Here is a 26,682-nt window from a genome sequence, read left to right as displayed (position 1 = left end):
CAACACATTAAAAGCATGGATATAGTTTTCTGGTGCTAACAAAGTTCATTGACAGTAAGAATTTTACTTTGTTCCACCTAAGAAATTTCCTTAATTTCTAATTTTAAAAAATCTCTTCTGCATTGATATGAGCCTGTTCACTGAACTGTGAGGAACAAGTATGAAAAATAAAAATGCAAAGAGAACTCAGGTTCAGCCTGAGTCTAAATGGTCTGACATCTGATGATGACTCTGTGAAATGTGTAAAGTCCTAATTTCTTATTTTTAATTACAGGGTTGCTGTCTGACTTATCTGAAGCATCAGAGAACTTTTTCCACTCCTAACTGGACACAAGACCCTTCTCGGGCAGGGAGAATGACGTGTCCGTGCGGCAAGCTGTGCAGCTGGTGCAGCTGCTGCAGCAGCAGGAGGCCAACAGCAAGTGCGAAGGCCGGCCAGGGACAGGCGCCACCTGCTCTGAACCTCATAGCAAACACCAAGAAGGGGCTAAGTTAATCCAAAGTCAGCTAAAGGCAGTCCTCAGACTCTTACAAATTAGCCCTCTATGGCAATATGGTCTGTGACAAATTTCTTTACTAGTTTTCAACACAGTGCTTTACAATCATTCAGATGATTTTAAAGGACAAAAATGACACAGTCTATAGATGGAATCAGTGGTAACGAAGCAGGGAAGGGGAGAAGATGATTTGTTCACTTTTATTAGTTTTTAAATGTGGTCGGGGTTTTATAGCTTTTTTTTTTTTTTTTAATCTTTTTGGTTATTGAAAAAAAAATAGAACAGTCCACTGTCCAGCAGAGGCTGCTTCAACTCTATTGCTCCCCGGGCTCATTCTGCATGGACTTGTGTTTCAGGATGCTGCAAGGACAGCTCTGTGGGCAAGAAGGCCCCTTGACCCAAAGCTGTAGCATAGGTCCTGCTCTGTGGGTGGGGAAAGCCTGGGGGCATGTACGTCCCCAGGCCTCCCCCTCCGAAGCCTCCTCGCTGGTGCTGAGGCAGGGAGTGGTAATCCTCCAGGTTATCGTACTGGGACACCACAGTCATATTGCTCTGGCGCTTGCCGTGTGGCTGGTATTGGTACAGCATACTAGGGTCCCTCTCCATGGTCTGGGTATGATGGAGTTTTAGGCTATGACTCCTTTCTGGCTTAGGAGGTGGGACCACTGACTGAGTGAGGTGCTCATCCTCCTTATAGCAGTCTCTGGAGTGTTTCTCTGGGGCAGGAGGCTGCCTAGCCCAAGGCCGCTCCAGCTCTTTGGAGAGCCTCACCTCTTTGTGGTTCAGTCTTAAAGATTCTTGCCCTGATGGAGCATATTTTGCTCCAGAGCTATGGTAGCTGACTGGCTCACAAGTGTCTGGAATCCCTTTGGGCCCATAATCTAACTGACCAGTTCCCTGGGGGTAAGGTGGCCCATTTTTTGACTCACACAATTGCCTATGGCTTGCTTCCTGATGTGCCCTGTGCTCGGGGAGACCACAGCCCAGGTCATGGAGCTTCCTATTCCTAAGGCTGCTCTGCTTCTGGGGGAGGGAGGGCTTCTCTGCCTGGGCGCTGCCGTACCCTCCGTGGTGGTGGGCTCTGTCTGCCTCTGCCTCTGGGTGCTTCCTATAGAAGCGGTCATCTCCCTCAGGACTCATGGCCTTGGCTGGGTGTCGGCCCTCCTTTCCCTCTGCCACTGAGAGAAGTCCAGTTTTCCCAGGATCAGATTTACTGCGCAGATGGATGACATATATCCCTCCCAAGTCATCGTGCACAGCTGGAGCCATATTGTCATACTGAGACATGACAGGCCCTTTCACCTTCTGTCGAGCACGGCTCTCTCTCCGGATGGATTGCATGCGGTATTTTTCCATGTCCTCAAGATCCCATGATGTGTAGGTGTGCTTTACGTCAGCAGCTGGAGGCATGTTAACTGCATTGTGGTCGTTACCAGAGAAGTAGCTAGCCATATTGGCCCGGGGCCGCGAAGGCAAACCAGCATAACTGTACACGCTCTTTCCTTGCAGCCTAGGCGTGTAGAAAGCAAAATCACGACTGGGCAGGCGGTGAAGAGGTCTCAACTGGACTGTGCCGTAGGCATCCACATCACACAGGGCTCCGTCCGGACTGTAATAGGAACTGGATGAACTGGAGTAAGGGCTGTACCGGTAGTGGACCCGTCCATTCTCAAAGTAAGGCTGAAGCTGAGTTACGTGGTAATCTGTGCGGGCCTGGGAGGACTGATATGGCTTGTATTGGTACAGGGGTCTTGGACAGTAGGCTGGTTCATCATCTGGGGGAACTTCTGTCCGTGAAATGGGAACAGAGCGAATCATGGAAGACGGAGGGGCATGGAGAGACTGTACTCTCCGGATAGTAGGGTGTGGTGGAATATCTTCAGGGTAACAAGAACTTCTAACAGAGGAGCTCAAAGAAGATACATACTCAACCCGGCTGCACGGTTTGGAGTGGTGTCCCAACGCATTCCTTCCTGGGGCCACATAGGTGTTGTAGCGAGGACCCATGGAGGCTGGTGGCTCTGACCTGGCACCATACACCTGGTGTTGCTCTAATTTACTGTGGTGTGCAGGTACACTCTGGGGACGGTACTGACAGCTTGGAGTCATACTGAAATGCAAACAGTTTTCTGGACCAAAGGGCTCAGTGGTGACCTCAGGCCTCACGAAAGAGGGGTAGGCTGTTTTCTGAGAAGCGTGCTTAGGCTGTGAGACAGGAAGTGGTAAAGGCAGCACACCATCCACAGAGGCAGACGAAGCTGTGACAAAGGAGTGATAGTTGGAGCTGCTGGAGGCATCTGCACTGCTGGGGTGGATGACAGCAGCGACCTTACTCTCCACTGTCCTGGTGGGGGGAATTGGCGCAGGGAAGCCACAGGAGTGGACAGGGACAGGCTCGGCCCGTAGGTGCAGCAGGGGGGCCCGGCCACCTTCCCGCATGTTCTCAGGCAGGCCTGGCTGGGCAGCAAGAGCAGTCGCGGGGCACTGAGTGGCTGCACTGCCCTCACCAAGGAAGACGGATGCAAGGTCCTCCAGGGCTCGAGGTTCAGGTGGCCTCTCTGGAGCTGGAACTACTCCTTGGACCTAATGAAAGATGATAACATTATGAGTCTGGTTGTTTGTTATGCTCCTGCTATGGAATCAACTACTATTAAATTTGTAACTCATATGCTGGAGCTACATGGGCACAGCATGAACTTTCCTAAGCCATGGGGTCACCAGGAACCTGTCCTCATTACCAGGCAAACAAGGCAGATGCCAATATCTGGAGCAATCCCCATTACCAGCCTTAGGGAACCATTCAAGGTTTTCTAATTTATGACAGGTTCTAAAAGACGAGGTTGCCTCTGGAATTATCTTAATGAGTAGATCAAATATAGGTTTAGTCAACTAACACTGTCAAACTTAAAATATACATCCAGTGTTTTGGTGCCATCTCAACACTAAGAACATTTTGTTAAATTAAAAGAGTTGATTTACTCGCCTGCACACGGCGAGCAGGTTTAGTCCTTCAAATACAGGGAAGGGCAATGTCCAAATCAAAGAGTCTCTCCCTATCTTTTTTCCACCTCAGTCTGTGGACCCACAGGCCCAAATATGTCCTAACAGCAATTCTGCAGATATGCCATCCCCAAGAAGCAGTTGCTAATATAATATTCTCCACTAAGGAGCAGAAATTTAAGCCCTTCTAGTTCAGTGCCACAAAAAAACCTTTGGAAACTTTTTTGAACAATGAGAAAATTAAAAAGAAATCTTAGCATTCTGCATACTAATTCTCTTATCAAAACAGGTTCTTAAATATAGAACAGTGTGCAGATTAATGTGGTGAAAAATGAAAAATCCTATGGAAAGATAATTTCTTATGCTTCTTAAAATCTACAAGGCAGAGACTTCCAGATGACTAGAGAAGGAAATATTTTCATTGCACAGATGTGAACAGATGGCAGAGGGTGGTTAATGACTTGCCCAAAGTCACGCTGAGTCAGTGACAAGACTTGGCAAAAAAACCCAAACCAAAACAAAACCCTATGACCCTGACACCTATTTGTCTTAGGCGATCATGTCGTCTTGGTCATGATCAGAAGACAATGGCAGCAGGTATAGTTACTACAGCTGCCTGGTAACTGCTCCTTTCTCAGAGAGAAAAAAAAAAAAACAACAGCCTCAAGGTGAAGGCCGATTCTACCCTCAAATGGGAACCCTGGCACAGGACCTAACATCAGTGTTGTTCTGACGCAAAGATAACAACATACCCTGCTGGAAAATGACATACCTTTGGGAAAAGTTTATTTCATCTCCCAGACTTTCTCCCTTTCTTACCTTGTGGGAATTAGTTAATCCTATACTGGCTGCTGCTTGTACCTGCCCCACACCTGGTGGCTGCTCTGCTGACCTCTGGGAAGGAGGTGGGGGAAGGGGACGATTAGTTCTGTGCCTGCGCTGAAGGGTGGCAGCAGCATAGTCAGCAGCAAGGGGTGGGTCCACCACGTCCCAGGTGGCTTCCCTGGTGGCTTCCCTGGTGCTTGTTTCAGCCACTGCCGGAGCAGCTGCCGTGTAAGTCAAGGTGCTGGCATTCTCTTTAGGGGACCCAGAAGGAGGGTAGATTTTGTCCCTAGGCAAATCGGAAGGTGTGGGAGATTTGTCTGCAAGTTCTGAAGGGCGATGAGGTTTATCCACACTTGCAACAAGATAAGAAGGGGGCTGATCTCCACTGTAGAAACGGAGTGGGAGCTGGTCCTGGTCCACGAAGGAGACAGTCGGCACACGGCTCTTTCCAGACTGGGCTTCAGGGAAAGTGACGTGACCATCAGACTTCTCTGAGTCTGTTAAGGTAACTGAAGAAATTCTGGTCTTTTCTGGATCCCCAGATGAATAGGTTTGATGTGGCTGATTCCCTGCTATGTCTCCCTGGTGAGGCTGCTCCCCAGATTCGATTGTGTGGGAAGGGGTGGGATCCCCAGGAGCGGCTGTCTCTGGTGGAGGCTGGTCACAGTTTCCTGTTGCGTTATTCTGCAGCTGGAACTGCTCTGCTGGTCGATCCGTTTGGAAATAGGCCTTATCTAGGGTAACAGTGGAGTAAGAACAGGGCAGCTCATCTTCAGTTGTAGCCACCTCTATGTCTCCGTAATTTGAATACCCAGCCTGAGAAGTCCCTGGTCTCTTCAATGACTGAGTTGAGGCTTGCTGTGCAGACTCAGCTAAGGCTAGCGCCAACATTCGGGCAACATTTTTCGGAGGCGGTGGTGGAGGGATAAGAGAGACTGAACTGACAGGAACGGAATCCTGAGGGGGGTCATGGGTAACTGCTCCTAGTGGGAAATTGGGAAAAAAAATGAGAGTGAAAAGGTAGCTTATGTTACCCTATATGGAAAGCCAAACACTCCCTATTTGATCATTAAAAAATAGATGCCTTCATATTTCAAAATGGCAATCCATGATCTTCTATCCCACATGCAAATGCTGTAGAAAACACATCTGGTTCAGAAGGAAAACTAAGACAAACAGTGTTTAAATACTGCAGTCTCCTCTTGAATTGCTACAAAGACGGGGTGAAAAAAGCAGGTCCCTCACCTGGCAGAGGAAAGACTGCTTAAAAAACAAGCTTCAAGTGCTTGCAGATTGTTATTATGAACAGTTTTTACATTTGATGGTGTAGGCTGGTCTGTTAACTTGTAAGGCTATCATAAAGATATTTTATTAGAAGAGAAAGCAGAATCAAGAGCTATTCAGTTGTGCAAAAATTATCCATGAATTCTCACTGTCCAAAGAGAAAAGGGGACTTCTGTGAAGGTTTGAAGCAGGACCACTGGCCCTTTTGGGGAATTTTGTTTGACTGACTTTAACTTAGGGCTTTGAGCTATCAGTACCACCCAGAAAAGCATTCTCTTTGATTAAAGGCTAGCTGTGGAAAAAATTTCTCTCTTAAAAGGCACAGATTTGAAGATCCCTCTTAACTTAAAGAAAGAATGGAGGAAAACAAACGGTACCTGTCTGAGACTGTCCAGAAGCTACAGCCTTACTCTGACTGCTTGAGGCAGACTGCTCCTCTGTCCCTGGCAATCCTACTTCTTCAGCAGCCACCTGGTCCAGGGGCTGGACTTCAGATTCACATCCTTCTTGGGCCTCTCTCTCATTTACTTTCATCTTTACTATCTGGGTGGGGGATCTATTTGTGACATCCCTTTCTTCAAAACTTTTGTCCCACGTTGGAGACGATGTGTTCTGAGCTGCAGTATTTGAAACTGTACCAATGACATCTGACCCTCGAGGCAGGAGGGTCACTGAAATTGGCTCAGATATGTTCATAGAAGGTGATTTGCTTAATTTCCGTCCTATCTTCGGAGAGAAAGCATAGATGACCTTTTCAGGAAATGAGGATGGCTTAGATGCTTTCTCTTCAGTTGGGCTCAAGTCCAGGGTAAAGAATGGACTTAGCTTCTCTTGAAGAGGAGAAACAGGTTCAGAACTTGCAGTGCTTCCTGGAGTCTGAGACTGGCTACCACCTGCTTCCACATCCTTTATATTGGCACTTGGTTTGTCCTTGGAGTACCCTAATGAATTTAAGAAGGAAGCACCACTCTCCAGACATTCTGATTCAGCCTTAGGAGGGCTACATTGAAATGACATTGGGTCAAAGTCCAGGCTGGCTACTCCGATGTCTGGTGGGCTCAAGTCAACATCCTCAGCTGAGTGAGGAGACATGAGAGCTGGAATGTGCAGCAGCCCTGCTTCCTCCTCGCTCTCATTGTCATGGGGCAGGTTATCATAGGAATTACAGCGGTTCCCCAGCATTTCTCCATTAAAAGAGGCAGACAGTGCATCACTGCTAGATCTGGGCCTTCTGGGTCGGAAGAGCTTGGAATCACCTGGTAAAAAGGATAACAAAGTCAAAGCAGGACTGTTGCAGGACACCCAGCGCTGCGGTGAGTGACCTGCTCACACAGCAGTGACTTTACCATCCAGGGTAAGAAAATGGAACTTCCAATTTTCTTTCTGGAAATTTTCTCTCAGTGCACACAGATCATTTAAACTTGAGATAAGAGAACTTTCAAATCAAATGCTAAATAACAAACATTTACTATAATCAGAGGGAGAGTATTTCATGATCTGGATGAAGACAAAGGACCACAGCTCTTGGATTGTATCACTAGCCCAATGTTGTCTCTTAGTGTGACTTTGACAAGTTTTTCTTTGTGTCTACTTTGTCACTAACCCACTAACCCTTTAAATAGCATTTTGGATCTACACTAGCAATAAGGCTGTTTGTGGGAAAATATTGTTATAATGCCAAATTTCTTTAAAAATTGAACTTCTCAATTAAACAAAAAAACTTCACAATCCTATAAAGTATATATACTTATTTAGTAAGAAATTCCTTTCAGATACTTAACAGAAACTTTGCCTTCTTTCTTTAAAAAGAACAGGCTTTAAGTTTCTCCAGCAGAGGGTTCAGGAGAGACAGAGGGCGCTGTGTGGCTCTTTGATGATGACGCACACCCCACTGGAGGAAAGAGCTCTCTCTTCCATTAGAAACACTAGACTGGACATCGGCACAGTGTGATATACAGAGGCAGAAACTACCTCCACATAAATATATTTATGACTGCACTGACCACTCATAAAATGGATCCCTACTCAAATATTATTTTCTGCTTAACATTAGAACATTAGCATATGCCCAGCCTACTGCATTGTTAATGTAGATTATCTTAACTACAGTTTAAGTGAAAATCTTGGAAAACTCATAAGGTATCAGCCACTCAAATAAAGTGATGTGGGAGAACTTCCTGAATCACAAGGAAAGCCTCCGGTCAATGAGGGCCTGGCAGTTAGAACAGCTCATAATGAAGATGAGAAAATTCACCAAGATGACCACAACTCAGGATGCTTAAGAAGAACCCTTGGGAAATCCAGGTAGCTCTTGGTTAGTTTTCCAAGAAGGACCTTCTTTATAACACTACCAATAAGCCAAAACTCAAATGAAAGCTGTCCTGTTTTGACATGGATTTGTCCTCCAAAATGATACCTTCTTCCAAATTAACACGGCAATATTTTTTTGTTACCAATATTAGTACACAGCTGCAATTATAATCCAACTTGCTAAATAAAAGATAAACTAATTTACATAAATTTTTAGTTTTGCTTTTTAAGTTATGTTGTCATCAAAACTTTTTCACTATTTACCATGAAATTTTGGTCCCCATTTTAATCAGATGTACTTTAAGTTGCTTTCTCCAGGCACTAATTACCCTTGGATAATGAAGACCACCTATAACAAATCTGATCTATGAACTTTAAGATCAGATTAAGCCTTTTGCAAGAGAAAAGACTACTAAATACCAAAACTGCTTAATTTTATACTTTGCAACATTATGCTCCCATTATGAAATCTAAAGAAGGGGATTATAATAGCAAAAGTCCTCACTAGGTCTTAACAAATATAAATGGTTAACTTAAAAATATTTCTGCTATTTTTATGTAAATTAAATAGCAATCATGCCAATAGTGAAAAGATTAAAGACTGCAGCCACACTACAACATCAATCTGAGTAACAGGAGACACTAGTACTCCCAGGAGACTCAAGGTGGTCGTCTTCTGTGCAATATGGGATAGAACACGGCAGCTCTCCGTCTCACCATCAGCTGCATGAAGAGATGTAAGAGACTCCTCACTTTTAGCTGAGCGGAGGGTTCCTTCTGCTCTGCCGCCTGAAGAATGGAAATCAAAAAGTGTCAAGTTTTAATATTTGATTCATATGTAGTTAAAGGGATCGGTATTTTTCTTGACAGATTTAAACTTCCAAAAGTGATTAAATGTACATTTTGCCAGCAATTTATTACTTTATTACATAATGTGTTATTTTGTTCTCAAATGGTTTCCTATCTGAGAAATCTCTTTTCTAAAGGATTATGGACGTAAGCATAAAGACTAAGACTTCTTTTGACATGGAAGACTTCTTTTGACATATCAACACAAGTATGGTATCTGGAGATGATATCATACTCAATTTAGAGTGGGTACTGAACCCAATGACTGGTGTCCCTGTGAGCAGAGAGGATGCAGAGGCTGAGGAGGCCATGGTGGTGGGGGGTGGGGACAGAGACTGGAGCGGAGCTGCCACAAGCCGAGGAACCCCCAGAGCCACCGGGAGCTGCCAGAGGCCAGAGAGGCATCTGCCCTGGAGCCTCTAAAGAAAGCACAGCCCTGTGGGCCCTCGGATTTTCGATTTCCAGCTTCCAGAACTGTGAGAAAATAAATTCCTATTGTTTTTTTTGTACTACTTGATTTGTGGGGATTTGTGAATAGCAGCTTGGGGCTACTAATATAGATATTTTAATAACAGATGTTGAATCCTGCTAATATCTTCATCTTCTTCCAATGCTCTCTTCACGAGCCCCTCTTCCCCTCAGGGAATAGCATCCATCTCTTATTCTTTCCCCGTCTTTCTGATAACTCTTCCTTTTCTACTTCTTTAAACACACTGCTTTTCTTCAGAATTCAGATCCCAAACTATTCCTCTCTTCTGTTTCCATATCCTGAAAGACATGGTCCTTTTTCAATTAGGAGAATCCCTACAAATGCTTTAAAACACAGGTCAGAGGCTACACTTTCTGAGCACCAGCCTCTCCCCATAAGAGGTGACAATTCCTACATAAATACCTTGTATAAACCTGTATCTCAATAGTAGCTATAATTCTGCACTGAAATTTATTTTTTTACAGTTAAACTCAGAAGGCAGTCTTATTTTTTGTGCTGGCTACAGAGCCTGCTCTCAGCACACACTTACTCCACAATTGCATACTGAATGAAGGACAACGTAGTGAACTGAACATTATACTTCTACCACGACCTGAGAAGAAAGTACGACTATCCTTTCTAGATTCAGAACCTGGTAGAATCAGGAGAACGTGGGTTTAAACTATAGAAGAGATTCCATAGTTGGGATCAAAATCCTTCCTTCATTTATATAGTCAAATATGTAATAGAAACATCACATTTAACTTTCACATAATTAGTATGCATCATGACAGTGCAGAAGTGGGAAGTCAGCCAGCAGACTGCTCTGCCAGTGGCCAGAAGCAAAGGCACTCACCTTTCAGCGCCATGGCTTTCATTTCGGAAGGCTCACTCTCATTACGCTGCAACTTTCGTTTAGAAACAGATGATGATTTCCCTAAGTTGAAAAAGGAACGCCAGCTGCCCACAGGCGACTTTTTCATCTTATTTTGAGGCCTCTTTCTATGAGAGAGAAAAATGATTAATCAGTATTAAGGCAGGCAAGGGTCTGTCTTTCCTTACAAAAACAGAAATGAAACAAATGATGGGAAGAACCACGCAGCCTGGCAAAGCACAGCCGAAATGGTAAACACACGTCCACTTTCCGTGTAGTACACGCTATACAGAGAAGCTCGCTAAAGGGGGAAATGGAAATTAAACGTGCAGATTTTATTAGAATTAACTATTTTCACAAATACCATTTTTCTGCCTATCTTTCTCTTTAGATCCAATTTCACAATCTACAAAGCAAGTGGGAATAAGACCCATCTAGGAATAGGAAATATTAAGCCTCCAACAATAATACACACAGAGTGAAAGAAAACCATGTGGAGTATGAGCAGAGAGTCGTGACAGAAAAGAAGTGTTGACCTGGGCACCGAGCCCTTGTCTCAACTTCAGCAGTTCCATCTCCTGGACATACCAGTGGTCTCAGTAGCAGTCTCTGTCATGCTGTGACCTGCAGGTACTGGGAGATCTGTAGGGAGGACACCGGGACATCTCTGAAGCTGGGAAATGTTATTAATTACACAAACAAGGCAATGGACTTGATCAGCCAATTCTTCCCAAGTTGAATAGTCAAGTCCACAGGCACGAGAACTTAAAGAGCAAGAGGAAGTGAAAGGAAAATTAGGACAAGGAAATAGATAAAAGAAATCACTCATGAGGAAGAATCAGCAGAAAACTCCAGGCAACATGAAGAACCAGTCCAGAACAACCCCGCCAAGGGACCATGAGGTAGCTACTGCAGATGATTCCATCTATAAAGAAATGTTAGGAATGACAGAAAGGGAATTTAGAATACACATGTTGAAAACAATGAAAGGAATGATGGAAACAAGGAAACTGCTAATAAAGTGGAAAATAACCAAAAGGAAATCCAAAAACAGAATCAAATAAGACATGAACGATATGAAGAATATAAAAAGGATATAGCAGAGCTGAAGGAACTGAAACAGTCGATTAGGGAACTTAAAGATGCAATGGAAAGTATCAGCAACAGGTTAGACCATGCAGAAGAAAGAATTTCAGAGGAAGACGACAAAGTTCTTGAGATAACTCAGATAGTAAAAGAGGCAGAAAAGAAGAGAGAGAAAGCAGAACGTTCACTGTCAGAATTATGGGACTTTATGAAGCGTTCCAACATACGAGTTATAGGAATTCCAGAAGGGGAAGAAGAATGCCCCAGAAGAATGGAAGCCATACTAGAGAATATTATAAAAGAAAATTTCCCAAATATCACCAAAGATTCTGACACACTGCTTTCAGAGGGATATCGGACCCCAGGTCGCCTCAACTCTAACTGAGCTTCTCCAAGACACACTGTGATGAACCTGTCCAAAGTCAAGACAAAAGAAAAGATTCTGCAAGCTGCCAGGACTAAGCGCCAGTTGACCTACAGGGGCAAAATCCATCAGAGTGACCGCAGACTTCTCTAATGAAACTTTCCAAGCAAGAAGACAATGGTCATCTACCTTTAATCTACTTAAACAGAACAATTTCCAGCCCAGAATTCTGTACCCCGCTAAGCTAAGCTTCAAAATTGACGGAGAAATCAAATCATTTACGGATATACAAACATTGAGGAAATTCGCCACAACAAGACCAGCTCTACAGGAAATACTTCAACCTGTTCTGCACACTGACCACCACAATGGATCAGCAGCAAAGTAAGAACTCAGAAATTAAAGGACAGAACCTAACCTCCACACTGATGCAAAAGATAAAACTAAGCAACGGACCCTCACAAAATAAGACGAATAGAATACTACCACACTTATCAATTATCTCAATAAATGTTAATGGCTTGAATTCCCCACTGAAGAGACATAGACTGGCTGACTGGATTAAAAAACACAAGCCATCCATTCGCTGTCTGCAAGAAACACACCTGGCTTCAAAAGACAAATTAAAGCTCCGAGTCAGGGTTGGAAGACAATTTTTCAGGCAAATGGAATTCAGAAGAAAAGAGGAGTTGCAATCTTATTTTCAGATACATGTGGATTTAAAGCAACTAAAGTCAAAAAAGACAAAGATGGTCACTTTATATTGGTCAAGGGAAAAATACAATAAGAAGACATTTCAATTCTAAATATTTATGTACCCAATTTAAATGCTCCCAGATTCTTGAAACAGACCTTACTCAGTCTGAGCAATATGATATCTGATAATACCATAATAACAGGGGACCTTAACACTCCTCTTACAGAGCTGGACAGATCCTCTAAACAGAAATTAAAGAGATTTTTAATAAGAGATCAAAGAGATCAATCTCGATATAAGAGATTTAAATAAGACCCTAGAACAACTGTGCTTGATAGACGCATATAGAATACTCCACCCCAAAGATAAAGAATATACATTCTTCTCATCACCCCACGGAACAGTCTCCAAAATTGATCATATCCTGGGACACAAAACAAATATCAACAGAATCAAAAGAATTGAAATTTTACCTTGTATCTTCTCAGACCATAAGGCACTAAAGGTGGAACTCAACTCTATCAAAAATGCTCGACCCCACCCAAAGGCATGGAAATTAAACAATCTTCTGTTGAATAATAGATGGGTGCAGGAGAAATAAAACAGAAAATCATTAACTTCCTTGAGCATAACAACAATGAAGACACAAGCTACCAAAACCTTTGGGATACTGCAAAAGCAGTTTTGAGAGGAAAATTCATCGCTTTAGATGCCTACATTCGAAAAACAGAAAGAGAGGGCGCTGCCTGTGGCTCAAGGAGTAGGGCGCCAGTCCCATATGCCGGAGGTGGCGGGTTCAAACCCAGCCCCGGCCAAAAACCACAAAAAAAAAAAAAAAGAAAAACAGAAAGAGAACACATCAACAATCTCACAAGAGATCTTATGGAATTGGAAAAAGAAGAACAATCTAAGCCTAAACTCAGTAGAAGAAAAGAAATATCCAAAATCAAATCAGAGATCAATGAAATTGAAAACAAAAGAATCATTTAGAAAATTAATGAAAACAAGGAGTTGGTTTTTTGAAAAAAAATAAACAAAATGGATAAACCATTGGCCAGACTAACGAGGAATAGAAAAGTAAAATCTCTAGTAACCTCAATCAGAAATGATAAAGGGGAAATAACAACTGATCCCACAAAGATACAAGAGATCATCTCTGAATACTACCAGAAACTCTATGCCCAGAAATTTGACAATGTGAAGGAAATGATCAATATTTGGAATCACACCCTCTCCCTAGACTCAGCCAGGAAGAAATAGAGCTCCTGAACAGACCAATTTCAAGCACTGAGATCAAAGAAACAATACAAAATTTTCCAACAAAAAAATGCCCTGGTCCAGATGGCTTCACTCCAGAATTCTATCAAACCTTCAAGGAAGAGCTTATTCCTGTACTGCGGAAATTATTCCAAAAAATTGAAGAAGAAGGAATCTTCCCCAACACATTCTATGAAGCAAACATCAGCCTGACACCAAAACCAGGAAAAGACCCAAACAAAAAGGAGAATTTCAGACCAATCTCACTCATGAATATAGATGCAAAAATTCTCAACAAAATCCTAGCCAATAGATTACAGCTTATCATCAAAAAAGTCATTCATCATGATCAAGTAGGCTTCATCCCAGGGATGCAAGGCTGGTTTAACATACGCAAGTCCATAAACGTTATCCACCATATTAACAGAGGCAAAAATAAAGATCACATGATCCTCCCAATAGATGCAGAAAAAGGTCACATGATCCTCCCAAAAGATGCTTGATACAATCCAGCATCCTTTTCTAATTAGAACACTGAAGAGTATAGGCATAGCTGGCACATTTCTAAAACTGATTGAAGCTATCTATGACAAACCCATAGCCGATATTTTACTGAATGGAGTAAAACTCAAAGCTTTTCCTCTTAGAACTGGAACCAGACAAGGTTGTCCTCTGTCACCTTTACCATTCAACATAGTGCTGGAAGTTCTAGCCAATACAATTAGGCAAGACAAGGAAATAAAGGGAATCCAAATGGGAGCAGCGGAGGTCAAACTCTCCCTCTTTGCTGACGACATGATCTTATACTTAGAGAACCCCAAAGACTCAACCACAAGACTCCTAGAAGTCATCAAAAAATACAGTAATGTTTCAGGATATAAAATCAATGTCCACAAGTCAGTAGCCTTTGTATACACCAATAACAGTCAAGATGAGAAGCTATTTAAGGACACAACTCCCTTCACCATAGTTTCAAAGAAAATGAAATACCTAGGAATATACCTAACGAAGGAGGTGAAGGACCTCTATAAAGAAAACTATGAAATCCTCAGAAAGGAAATAGCAGAGGATATTAACAAATGGAAGAACATACCATGCTCACGGACGGGAAGAATCAACATTGTTAAAATGTCTATACTTCCCAAAGCAATCTACCTATTCAATGCCATTCCTATCAAAATACCAACATCGTACTTTCAAGATTTGGAGAAAATGATTCTGCGTTTTGTATGGAACTGGAAAAAAACCCGTATAGCTAAGGCAGTTCTTAGTAATAAAATAAAGCTGGGGGCATCAGCATACCAGATTTTAGTCTGTACTACAAAGCCATAGGGGTCAAGACAGCATGGTACTGGCACAAAAACAGAGACATAGACACTTGGAATCGAATTGAAAACCAAGAAATGAAACTAACATCTTACAACCACCTAATCTTCGTTAAACCAAACAAGAACATACCTTGGGGGAAAGACTCCCTATTCAATAAATGGTGTTGGGAGAACTGGATGTCTACATGTAAAAGACTGAAACTGGACCCACACCTTTCCCCACTCACAAAAATTGATTCAAGATGGATAAAGGACTTAAATTTAAGGCATGAAACAATAAAAATCCTCCAAGAAAGCATAGGAAAAGCACTGGAAGATATTGGCCTGGGGAAAGACTTCATGAAGAAGACTGCCATGGCAATTGCAACAACAACAAAAATAAACAAATGGGACTTCATTAAACTGAAAAGCTTCTGTACAGCTGAGGAGACAATAACCAAAGCAAAGGGACAACCTACACAATGGGAAAGGATATTTGCATATTTTCAATCAGACAAAAGCTTGATAACTAGGATCTATAGAGAACTCAAATTAATCCACCCGAAAAAAGCCAACAATCCCATATATCAATGGGCAAGAGACATGAATAGAACCTTCTCTAAAGATGACAGACGAATGGCTAACAAACACATGAAAAAATGTTCATCATCTCTATATATTAGAGAAATGCAAATCAAAACAACCCTGAGATATCATCTAACCCCAGTGAGAATGGCCCACATCACAAAATCTCAAAACTGCAGATGCTGGAGTGGATGTGGAGAGAAGGGAACACTTTTACACTGCTGGTGGGACTGCAAACTAGTACAACCTTTCTGGAAGGAAGTATGGAGAAACCTCAAAGCACTCAAGCTAGACCTCCCATTTGATCCTGCAATCCCATTACTGGGCATCTACCCAGAAGGAAAAAAATCCTTTTATCATAAGGACACTTGTACTAGACTGTTTATTGCAGCTCAATTTACAATCGCCAAAATGTGGAAACAGCCTAAATGCCCACCAACCCAGGAATGGATTAACAAACTGTGGTATATGTACACCATGGAATACTATTCAGCTATTAAAAAAAATGGAGACTTTACATCCTTCATATTAACCTGGATGGAAGTGGAAGACATTATTCTTAGTAAAGCATCACAAGAATGGAGAAGCATGAATCCTATGTACTCAATTTTGATATGAGGACAATTAATGACAATTAAGGTTATGGGGGGGGGAGCAGAAAGAGGGACGGAGGGAGGGGGTGGGGCCTTGGTGTGTGTCACACTTTATGGGGGAAGACATGATTGCAAGAGGGACTTTACCTAACAATTGCAATCAGTGTAACCTGGCTTATTGTACCCTCGATGAATCCCCAACAATAAAAAAAAAAAAAGAAAAGAAAAGAAGTGTTAAGAATAATAACTACAACTTAGGGAGTGCCAGGCACTATGCTGACTGTTTTACATGTAGTATATTCTTGAAATTAGATAGAGCCACCTGAGTAGACACTACTGTTCTCAGTTCACAGCTGAGGAAGTTAAGACACGAATTTCAAATCATTTCCTTCACGTTATAAAACTAGGAAATGATGGGGTTAGGACTGAAATTCAAGTCTGTTTATATCCCAGTATTTACTCTTTTAACGACTACTCTATAAAGAAACTTTCAGGGTAAATTATGGAGAAAAACTATAAAATCAAGAGCTGAAGACAAACTCAAAGACAAAGTAAAGGTATGTTCCAACATTTTGCTGTTAGTGAAAAGAAGAGGAGTATCTACAATACTGAAAGAAGAAATTCTAAAGTTTTATCAGTACTGCCCAATCCAGAGAATCAAAATCCTTACTTCATGTGTAATAGACAAGTAAGTAGTAGAAACATCAAATTTAACTTTTACAAGGCTAAATAAGATACAAAACCATGTAGTTATCATTTCTCTAGAGAAACAGAATTTCAGAGCTAGAAGGGACACTGAGAGAGCACACTGCTGCGGGTCTCAGATTTTAGCAGGTGTCACCAATCACTTGCAAAGCTTCTTAAGAGACAGATTTCTGGGTCCCACCCCTACAGTTTCAGTTTCTGAATCAATGGGTCTGGGGTAGGATTGGACAATCTATATTTCTAACAACTACCAGGTGATTCTGCTGCTGCTGGGAGATTATACCCTTGAGAACTACTAGTCTGCTCTAACATCAACATGAAACCAGTATTCACTGAGTCACTGTCTACTCATTACTTTCCCAATAAGCCCTTACAACACAGTTTATTTCTAAACAAATTTCTAAACGGTATCTCTCAGGGAGAAAAATCAACCCTGCAAAATGAAAGAGTATCATTTTTCAAAACAATTTTCTCTATACAAATGGCTTTCTTGTTTTGAAAAATCATACAATGATTTTTTGAAAAATCATACGATGGCATAATGCTTTGCAAGTATTGTTTGTATCATTCCCTACCACGCATTAAGCATCATCCATATTCAAATAAAAAGGTTTTTCTGCAACTGGCCCAGAATTTAGCATAGTAATACTAAAATACAAAAACTAAAAGTGAACTAAAAGAAAATAATAACACACAGCTATGAAAATCACGCTACAATAGGATTTAATGAACTTACCTTTCAAGTGGGAACTCAATTATGGTGTGAAATTTTCCCTGAAGTGCAGCAGGTCCTTCTCCTACTTCGATGTACTTATTTTCAGTCACAATTGGAGAACTGACCTGAGCTTGTGTTCGTGCCTGGGCTTCCTCCAATGTCAGCAACTTGGTGGATGGAGAGGACACGAGCAGGGACTTGGGCCTTGATAAAGAGGCTTCAAAAAAAGGCAAAGCAATGCAGAAAGTCAAGTATGTGTGAGTACGACCATCTGTTATCTATCCATCCATCTCTCTACCTATACTGTTTCAAATTTTCTTTCTTTTTTTTTTTTTTAATTTTTATTTATTTACTTTTTTTATTTTTTTGAGACAGAGTCTCACTTTGTCACCCTGGGTGAAGCACTGTGGTGTCATAGCTCACAGCAACCTCAAGTGATCCTCTTGCCTCAGTTTTTCATTTTTAGGAGAGATGGGTGGAGTCTCACTCTTGCTCAGGCTGGTCTCAAACTCCTGAGCTCAAGAGCGATCCACCCACCTCGGCCTCCCAGAGTCCTAGCATCACAGGTGTGAGCACCGCAAGTATTTTAAACGTGAAAAATCATACTGCTTTATATAAACAGACCTGCCAGTAGCACAGATTATACATATTCTTTTAATTGGTTAACTATTTACCTGTTTTCCTTTCTTAAAAGGAATGATCACTAACATATTTTTAGTTTTAGAAGGAATTTTTATTCTTTTGCTCCATGTTACATCTTTATACACATCAATAATGGAAGACAAGATCTTTTCTTTTTACAAGATCTCTTTTAATGTATTATGAACTTAGTTCACAATAGGTCTAAAATGCTGTATCTACTACGTACACACAAAATAACTATCAAACTGTGCATGTGAGAAAACAGATATAAATTAGCTGCCTTACACCAATGACATGTCTTACCAACTGAGGTAAGAAATGTGGTTTTCCATTCCTTTAGCAGCATGTATGTGTTCCTGGCAGTAAACAAAGCCCCTTTGCCGTACCTGCCCCTTCCTGCATGACTGCACTGATCTTGCCGCTGAAGAGCACATCGACGTGATTGAGGATGAACTCAACCACCACAGACTGAATCCTCACTTCCATGAAGGCTGCTGTTCCACTGAAGCAGGCAGATTCTATCTGTTTTGATCTGTGAGATAAACATTTCCATCAGAAAGTTACAAAGACAGCATAGTCATAAAGGGCCTTTTTTTTTAAACCATGCAAATCACAGACAAATCAGAGGAACAAATCAGTTTTTCTGGTTTTTGGCAGGGGCTAGGTTTGAACCCACCACCTCCAGCATATGGGACCAGCGCCTTACTCCTTGAGGCACAGGCACCGCCCTAACAAATCAGTTTTATAATTCCTTAGCTAAGCCTCAACTGCCTCTTACAGGGAGAGACTGATGAAAAGAATGGATTTGTTTTACCTTCAGAATTTTTCCTTACCAAACACTGATGAATTAGAGTTTTATTTAAGATAATTAGTTCTATTGAAAGTCATAAGTTAAATGTAAATTACCTTAGCAGGTTTGGAGCCCAAACAATCGCCAGGTTTTTTGCATGCATATTTGTGATGGAACAATAGTCAGCAAGAAGAGACAAGTGTCTCATTAGGAACTCCAGTGTTCTGAAAAATAGAATACAACACATTTAACAGAAGGAAATAGTACCTAACAGTGTAGAACACAAAAGCCCACCAATTAATTTGTAAAGTTTCAGTAGCAAAATGGAAAAAGAGACCATACCAAACAAGCAAAATTTTTTTTGCTACCTCCTAGGTTTAAGTATTATTATCAGAAACGACTCCTTCACAAAAGCTCGTTCTGGGCCAAATGATATTTTGAAGTTATGCTATTCTACTTGCAGCAAACACAGTAACAGGGAAGAGTTTAGATACTTCTTCTATCACAGACAACAGGAGTGTCTCACAAGCCTAAAAATGGTTAAAAGAAAAATTCCAATAGGCCTCAAGGGGAGAATATCTGAGCAAATAATGTGCTTCTGGAATAAAGAACCCACCGCAGATCCTAATATTCTACTTTAACTTGTCCATTCAAAATTTGCCCTATTTTAAAAATCCCACATATACTGAAATTAAACAATAGGCAAAGTATTTTTAGAAATAATATAATCAGCTTAAATTAAGTTAAAGGAGGTGAGCAATGTGTGCACATGGACACAGAGTATTACTACCAGCTGACAGGCTGGGAATTAAAACTATGAAAGACAATGAACGGGAGGTGGAAATCTAAGACTCTGTTGTTTGAAACACTAATGGAAGCTAAACTGCAGTCTACATATGAGCCACAAAAATTCAGGTATGTCTAACATGAAGGTGAGAGGGAAAAGAATATACCAGCTAGACTAGGCACTGGTTCCAGATGCTTCCAAGGGGAGTCTCATTTAATTCTCACGATAGCTCTAATAACCACAGTATTACACTCCCTCTTGTAGGCAGGAGAAAATCAAGGTTTGCCAGAGGTTACGCAAATCAGCAGTGGCAGTGGTTGGTTTCAAATCAAGGCTAGCATGGCTCCAAAATGCCTGCTCACTCAAAAGCATTTGCCGTAGCTGCTTTACAGTTCAAATGGTAATTGTCTGTCTTCTGTACAGGGTTAAAAAGACAAACAGAAGTGAGGCTAGTGAGGGGGCCACGTAGAGATGGGAATCTTGAGAAATGTATTTAGAAAATAATGTGAAATTTTATTATTGGGGGGAGTGAAGGAAAGATTAAAGAACTTCAGAAATGTATTTCATAAGAATTGCAAATTAAAACAACCAAAGATGCCTATGTGATATCTAATTATAAAGATATTTTTTAAAAGTTAATGTAGAATTCTTAGTATTCTAGGAAGTAAGCACTTTCCTATTTAGCACATGAGAGTTCAAACTGCACAAACTTTTGTAGAACACAATTTGGATATTATTGTATAGTAGTGAAAAAAAAATGTTAGTATCTTTTGATTTTCAGAATTTCATTGCCAAATTTTATCCTTAAAAAAAATAAAAATAAAAATCCAGGCAGGTGAATTGTCTGAGCTCAAGAGTTAGAGCCAACCTGAGCAAGAGTGAGACCCTGTCTCTAAAAACAGCCAGGCGTGTGGAGGGCACCTATAGTCACAGCTACTTGGGAGGCTGAAGCAAGAGGATCACTTCAAGTGTTTGAGGTTGCTGACGTCATGGCACTCTACCAGGGGAAACAAAGTTGAGACTTTGTCTCAAAAAATAAATAAATAAATAAATCCAGATTCCATATGAAAAGGATGAACCTCATAATAATATTCAAAATTGGGGAAAAAATCTATACCGATATCATGGTAGGTAATAAAATATGTATTAGGAGATTGGTAAAGGGGTATTATTAGGATACATATGCTACGTTCACATCATCAAGCTATAAAATATACAGAACATACAGGCAATACATATACTGAACATCTGTGTGTAAGACTCCACTCTGGGAATACAGTGATAAGACAGAATTCACGACCTTAAGGGGCTTATGTTTTAAAGAGGTTATATAGATGGTCTCTAACTTATGGTGCATCAACTTACAATTTTTCAACTTTATCATGGTGTGGAAGCAGGCTGCATTCAGTACAACTTTGAATTCTGAACTTTGAACATTTCTAGGGCTAGCAATAGTGATGTGACACTTCTGAAGATGCTGGGCAGTGGCATCAACCGATAGCCCCCAGTCAGGGCTCCACAAGTGTGAGTGACCAGTGCTCCACAGTGCTGCAGATAACTCTGCCCCGCGACGGACTACTGTGAGCCTTCTGAGCAGGCAGGCCAGGCTAAGCGGTGATGTTCGGCAGGTTAGGTAAATTAAGTTTGTTTACAGTACTTTCAACTCACAATGGGTTTATCAGACGTAGCCCTATCTTAGTCAAGGGGCATCTGTATATTGAATAGGCAATACAGTATACATATACAAAAACATGTAGTAGAATAATGTTCAACAGGGAAGATTAAAGAGCAAGGAGTATATATATGTGTGTGTGTGAAAGTATAGTGAGGACAATCTACAACTAGTATTATAGGAGAACGTACACTATGGTAGGAGGAATACATGAGTAGCAGACACTGTATAGCAGAACAGCTATACACAGGAATCATCCCCGGGATAGAAACACACACACACACAAACCCAAGTGTGCCGTACATACAGATCCAACACGTAACAAACAGATGAACAGACGTAACAAGAGATGATGATAATAACAGTAAACTCATTAAGTTCATAGAATAGCATTTGTTATTTATACCAGACCTTTTCCTAAGTGCTTTTTCTGTAATATTCACAACAGCCCTAGGAGAAAGTTAGTATTGTTATCTCTGTTTTACAGATGATGAAACAAGCCAGACAGGCCACGGAACTCGCCTAAGGTCATGAGGCCGCACACCTAGGACAGTCAGTTTGGCTCCACAGTCCCTACAGCACGATGCAGAACATGCAGAGAGATACCGCAGGGAGAAGCACAGACAGGCATAAAGATGTCTATGATATACAGCAAGATGCACAGTAGGCCACGCAGCAGGGGATTTATTTATAGTAGGAGACATACACTTCACTGTAGGAAGCAAATGTAATAGATACTAAGAATTCTATTAAATACACAAGACATTCTAGGAGAAGTACGTACATCTATATGCATATGATAGAGTGTCTTTGTACTGATAGTTCTCTTCATTCACTCACAAGAGTAAACACTACTTTCAATTCCCTCTGAAAAATGAACTGTTTTGTGTCTAGGGCAAAGTTTTATGGCTAACAGATTTCTCTGCAGTGTTCTCCCTGAACACTATGGCTACCATCATAAGAATTATAAGCTTACCTAAAGTCAATTGTAAGTGTTTCCATAACTGTTCATACAGATTATTTTGACTTCTAACTTAATTAAATGCCACTGATATTTATAAAACATGCTTTTTTAAAAACTGATTTTTGTTTGCATATTTCCATGAAACCTCAGTTGAATGCTTTGCAAAGTCCTGATGAGGGTGAGCTGCCAAAAAAGGAAGCTGCAAAATGAGTGAGAAACAAACATGTGATAAGCAGAGAAAGATTTAAAGCAACACAAAACCTGTAATTATTAACAACATTCTCACCAAGAGAAGAGATTGTAACCATGAAACAAGAATAGGATGGTATGAGGTGGGAACATTCAGGGAAATAGGGAGAGAGTTCTTGGAAAGAAAAAATTTTTTAAAAATTCAACAGAGAACTCAGGGGAAATCAACGGTAGAAACTAACAAGGAGTTACAGGAATTCCAGGAAGAGAACAGAGGATGGGTTTAAACTGCAAAGAAAATCATCAAATAAATAAGAAAACTTCCCCAAACTGAAGAGCATATGTTTCCAGATAGAAAAAACCATAAAATGCCCAAAGCAAAGAATAAAAAGAACCCATACTGAGACACATCAATGTAAAAACGGATTATGAAGTATGTTCTAAATTTGAAGACATCCAAAAGAGCAAGACAAAACAGGTTCATTTTTTAAAATGGCACATTAGTCCCAGATTTTGCTGCAGCATTTTTTTGGTCGACAACAATGGTACAATACCACCAAAATTATGAGGAAACAATTATCTATACATTAAAATTATACAACCAATTATTAACCAAATATAAGAACAGAATAAGAATATTTTCTGATATCAAGATCTCAAAAATTTACTCCCCATACAGCTCTTCTTAGGAAGACAGTACAGATGTGCATTACAGAAGCATAGAGTAAAAAGTCCAGAGAGGGAGGCCCAGAAGAGCAAGAAGAAGACGAGGGGAGCTGGAGGAGTTAAAGAACTGGGTCTGGACTGAAGCAGGGGAACAGAAGGCCCTAGGAAGGATGTTTTCAGAAAGAAAAAAAAAAATGAAATGTTGCTTGATGTGTTTGAAGACACTGAGAAAGCGTTTATATGGTTCTGTGAGACTCAGTCTAGGGGATGAACTAGTGGCGACACTCCCTCTGTCTGGTATTTAACAACCAGTGGCATGTGGTTTACCTGTAGTGCGGAGGGGGGAGCTGCTGGATAACATCGTGAATTTTTATCAGTCTTTCTTCATCTGTTGCTGCTGAAACAGCATCCTGTAACAGTCACAATGAAAAATAAACCAGCGAGCTTTGTTGGTGAAAATAAAAGTTCTTCACTCACAGTTCAGTTTCCACTCTGAGATTGATTCACTTTACCCTTTGATGCTAAATCAGGAAGAAACACAGTATAGAATCAAGAAAGGAGACTGTGTTTTTACACAATGTGAGCAATGAGATCTACTCAAATAGAATTCTTTTTTTTTTTTTTTTTTTTTTTTTGGAGACAAGAGTCTCACTTTGTCACCCTCAGTGGAGTGCGGTGGTGTCACAGCCCACAGCAACCTCAGGCTCTTGGGCTCAAGCAATTCTCTTGCCTCAACCTCCTGAGTAGCTGGGACTATAGGTGCCCACCACAATGCCCGGCTATCAAATATAATTTTTAAAAGCTTCATGGCAATACACATTAAGGATGATAAGATGAGTGACTCAAAGTTAGAAATAAAAGAATGAAAACAGCAAGATTACAGACTAGTTGGCAATGACTGCTTTTTGAAGGAGTTATCTTTGTCACAGAACTATTTGTTACATATGACCACACTAATCATTACATGTTTTAAATAAAACCAGCAAAACTCTATAAAGTACTTGATTCAAAAGTAATTTGTACTCACAGAAAATTTCTCATACAGCTGGTAGGTGAGCAGAGGGTTGGGGAGCTCTCGGAAGTACAGCTTACAGAGGGAGCCCACAGAGTGGATGTCCTGGACATAGGGCTCCTTGGTCAGGTCGGGGACATGCTCAGAGTCAAATTCGTGGCTAACATAGGCAGATGAGGACAAAACAAAAAATAATTTAATGAAGGAAAGCAAATACATAACTTACTAAAGCAAAGGCCTAAAGTGTTACCTCAATGAGATGCTGTTTTCTTCAATTTATTATATTTCGTGTAAGTTCTATTTGGACTTCAGCACAATTGGATGCCTTATCCTAAGATAGGTGGTGTATTTCTACATGAATGTCAAGGGCATAGCTTTAACATTAAAGTGGGCAATAATCTTGAAGCTCATATGAAAGAGCAGCTCTTATAGCGTAACAATCTGAAAACCGGACTCAATCTCTGCTGGTTTGAATATACAATATTCTGGCAATTCCAGAAACTAGGGTTGTACGGCAACTCACAAATGAACAACTGTGTACAGAAACTCCTCTGTGTAAGATACAAGTTGGACAGCTCAGGAATGCTTCGTTGAAGGCGGATATAAAAGCCAGAAACAATATAAAGCAACTCTCAGCTAATACCAAATTTTAACAGATAGTAAAATCTGTACCATTAAAGAGAGTAAAATAAAAGTTGTGCTCAGAATATAGATTAAGCTCATTCTCCAGAAGGTTAGTAAACATCAATCCACAGGTATGAGACCATTTACCATCTACCCTGATGAACAGTTGAGTGTGGACAATGTAAGATTTCTTGTGTCTTAAACTAAAGACTGAAACTATCTTTAGAAAAAGAACTATTCTGAGTATTTTCTAAACATGTATTCCTGAAAACAGAGATGACTCTGTGGTCAGTTAAAATATTAAAATCCCTACAGAATAATGGCAGTTACTCTATATCACAGTGGGGGGAAAAAAGATAATAGCATTATCAACAACAGACTAGAATCCAAGAGATTAAGCAAAAATAAAATGTATGTTACTGGCATAGAGAAGCCCACTAGTTGTGTCTCAGAGCAGACTCTAAGAAGGATGTTAAATAGGTGACAGGTACACGCCAGAGAAGGCCCTGCAGAGTCAGGGCCAAAGAAGATGAGGAAAGGTTTCATTTCCATCAATATTAATGAGGAACTAAAGAATAATTCCATTGTAATTTAAATTTCATTTCTCATGGTTCAGACTCAATTTGCTAAAATCTTCAAACATTATACAAGTATGGAGGAGATGAAGGTGTATGGTTCTCTGATTCTACAGATGAAGAAACGCCATTTAGAAAGATATGCATGGAGAACAATATGGTTATTGTTCCCTATTGCATTTAAACTACCCTACTGAAAATCATGGCTATGAAAGTGACTCCACTTTGAAATAACTTCCTTTCAATAAGCTAAAAAAGAATGAAAAAGAAAATGCCGTATTAGATTTTACCGTAGTCTCTGGATATTGGAGGCAACGCCAGAAAGACGATATATTCCGTCCACAATGCCATATCTCTCAATGAATGCTGTGCAGCTTTGAAGAACCTGGGGCACTAAGGAGAATTTTTAAAGACATAGATTACATTGGTGGTACTCAGGGGAACTAAAATCACCAAAAAGGGGGAAACATCTTAGTTTTCAAAAGCAAAGTAAAATTCATAATTTAAAGTGAAAGGGAACGAAGATTAATCCACTACAAAAAACGATGAGGGCATCTTTACTTAATTTCACATCTAAACTATATGACCAGTTCCTGAATAATCAAGTCTGCTCTTAATGACATTTAGGTAAGTAAAAGAGTTCACACTGAATATTTATTTGATAGGATGGTCTCTCTTTCACGGTAGACTCATTAAGATCATGTTACAACATGATCTGTTGAACTGGTGAACTGTTTAGTCCTAACACTGTGCCAGATTTTTAAAAACTACAGCTGTTCAGCTGCATTTCATACATAGCAAATGGACATAGGAAGTTAAATGCTTACCCAGACAACACAGTTTCTTGTGAGTGCTGCAATGTTTTACTTCTAAAACAAGTTCCTTTTATCTTCTCATAGTTAATGCTTACTCTAATTTTACTTAATAAACAAAACACCAATACACTGCAACGCCAAAGGAATTTTAAATAGAGGGAATTTTTTTAAGTTTTCTGTCCACCACTGAATTTACTGACATTTTAACTTAGCATCATGATAAAAGCAGGTACTCTCTCCAGTTAGCTCAGTAAATAATACAGATGGACAGCTATTCTGGGGCCTACAGTCAAGAACAGAACTTCCAAAGTACATGTTAAAAATTTTTATAACCATTCAAAGATTGGACATTACTTGCTTTGCAATACAGATTGGTGAGTTAAAGACTCGGCCAAAATCCTTGAAAACAAATGCTTGGATTACATTATTTGCTCTGCAAAGAGTCACCATACAAAGGACAAAAAATTCAGAGTGGCCAATAAAACCAAAGATAATTTCAGCTAATCCATTTCAGTGTGTTACTGTTACT

At 40.5% G+C, this 26,682-nt stretch overlaps 1 protein-coding gene across 8 annotated transcripts in view; it reads right to left on the bottom strand.

The window, feature by feature from the left end:
* Positions 1-683: 683 nt before the first annotated feature.
* ARHGAP32 (Rho GTPase activating protein 32) overlaps positions 684-26,682 on the bottom strand; it is a 263,606-nt gene continuing 237,607 nt past the window's right edge. For all 8 annotated transcript variants that reach the window (XM_053594093.1, XM_053594099.1, XM_053594100.1 and 5 more), the window contains 11 exons: positions 25,629-25,731; positions 24,155-24,299; positions 23,455-23,537; positions 18,966-19,073; positions 18,446-18,591; positions 17,439-17,634; positions 10,091-10,236; positions 8,634-8,705; positions 5,984-6,862; positions 4,317-5,305; positions 684-3,080 (listed from right to left, as the gene is read on the bottom strand). In XM_053594093.1, the coding sequence (XP_053450068.1) occupies positions 828-3,080; positions 4,317-5,305; positions 5,984-6,862; positions 8,634-8,705; positions 10,091-10,236; positions 17,439-17,634; positions 18,446-18,591; positions 18,966-19,073; positions 23,455-23,537; positions 24,155-24,299; positions 25,629-25,731 (5,120 nt within the window). In that variant the 3' untranslated portion in view covers positions 684-827. The remainder of the gene's footprint in view (positions 3,081-4,316; positions 5,306-5,983; positions 6,863-8,633; positions 8,706-10,090; positions 10,237-17,438; positions 17,635-18,445; positions 18,592-18,965; positions 19,074-23,454; positions 23,538-24,154; positions 24,300-25,628; positions 25,732-26,682) is intronic.

The sequence above is a fragment of the Nycticebus coucang genome, chromosome 6, assembly GCF_027406575.1.
Source record: "Nycticebus coucang isolate mNycCou1 chromosome 6, mNycCou1.pri, whole genome shotgun sequence".
NCBI lineage: Eukaryota > Metazoa > Chordata > Mammalia > Primates > Lorisidae > Nycticebus > Nycticebus coucang.
The sequence above is the reverse complement of the archived record's forward strand: the minus strand, read 5'-3'. Positions and strand labels throughout refer to the sequence as shown.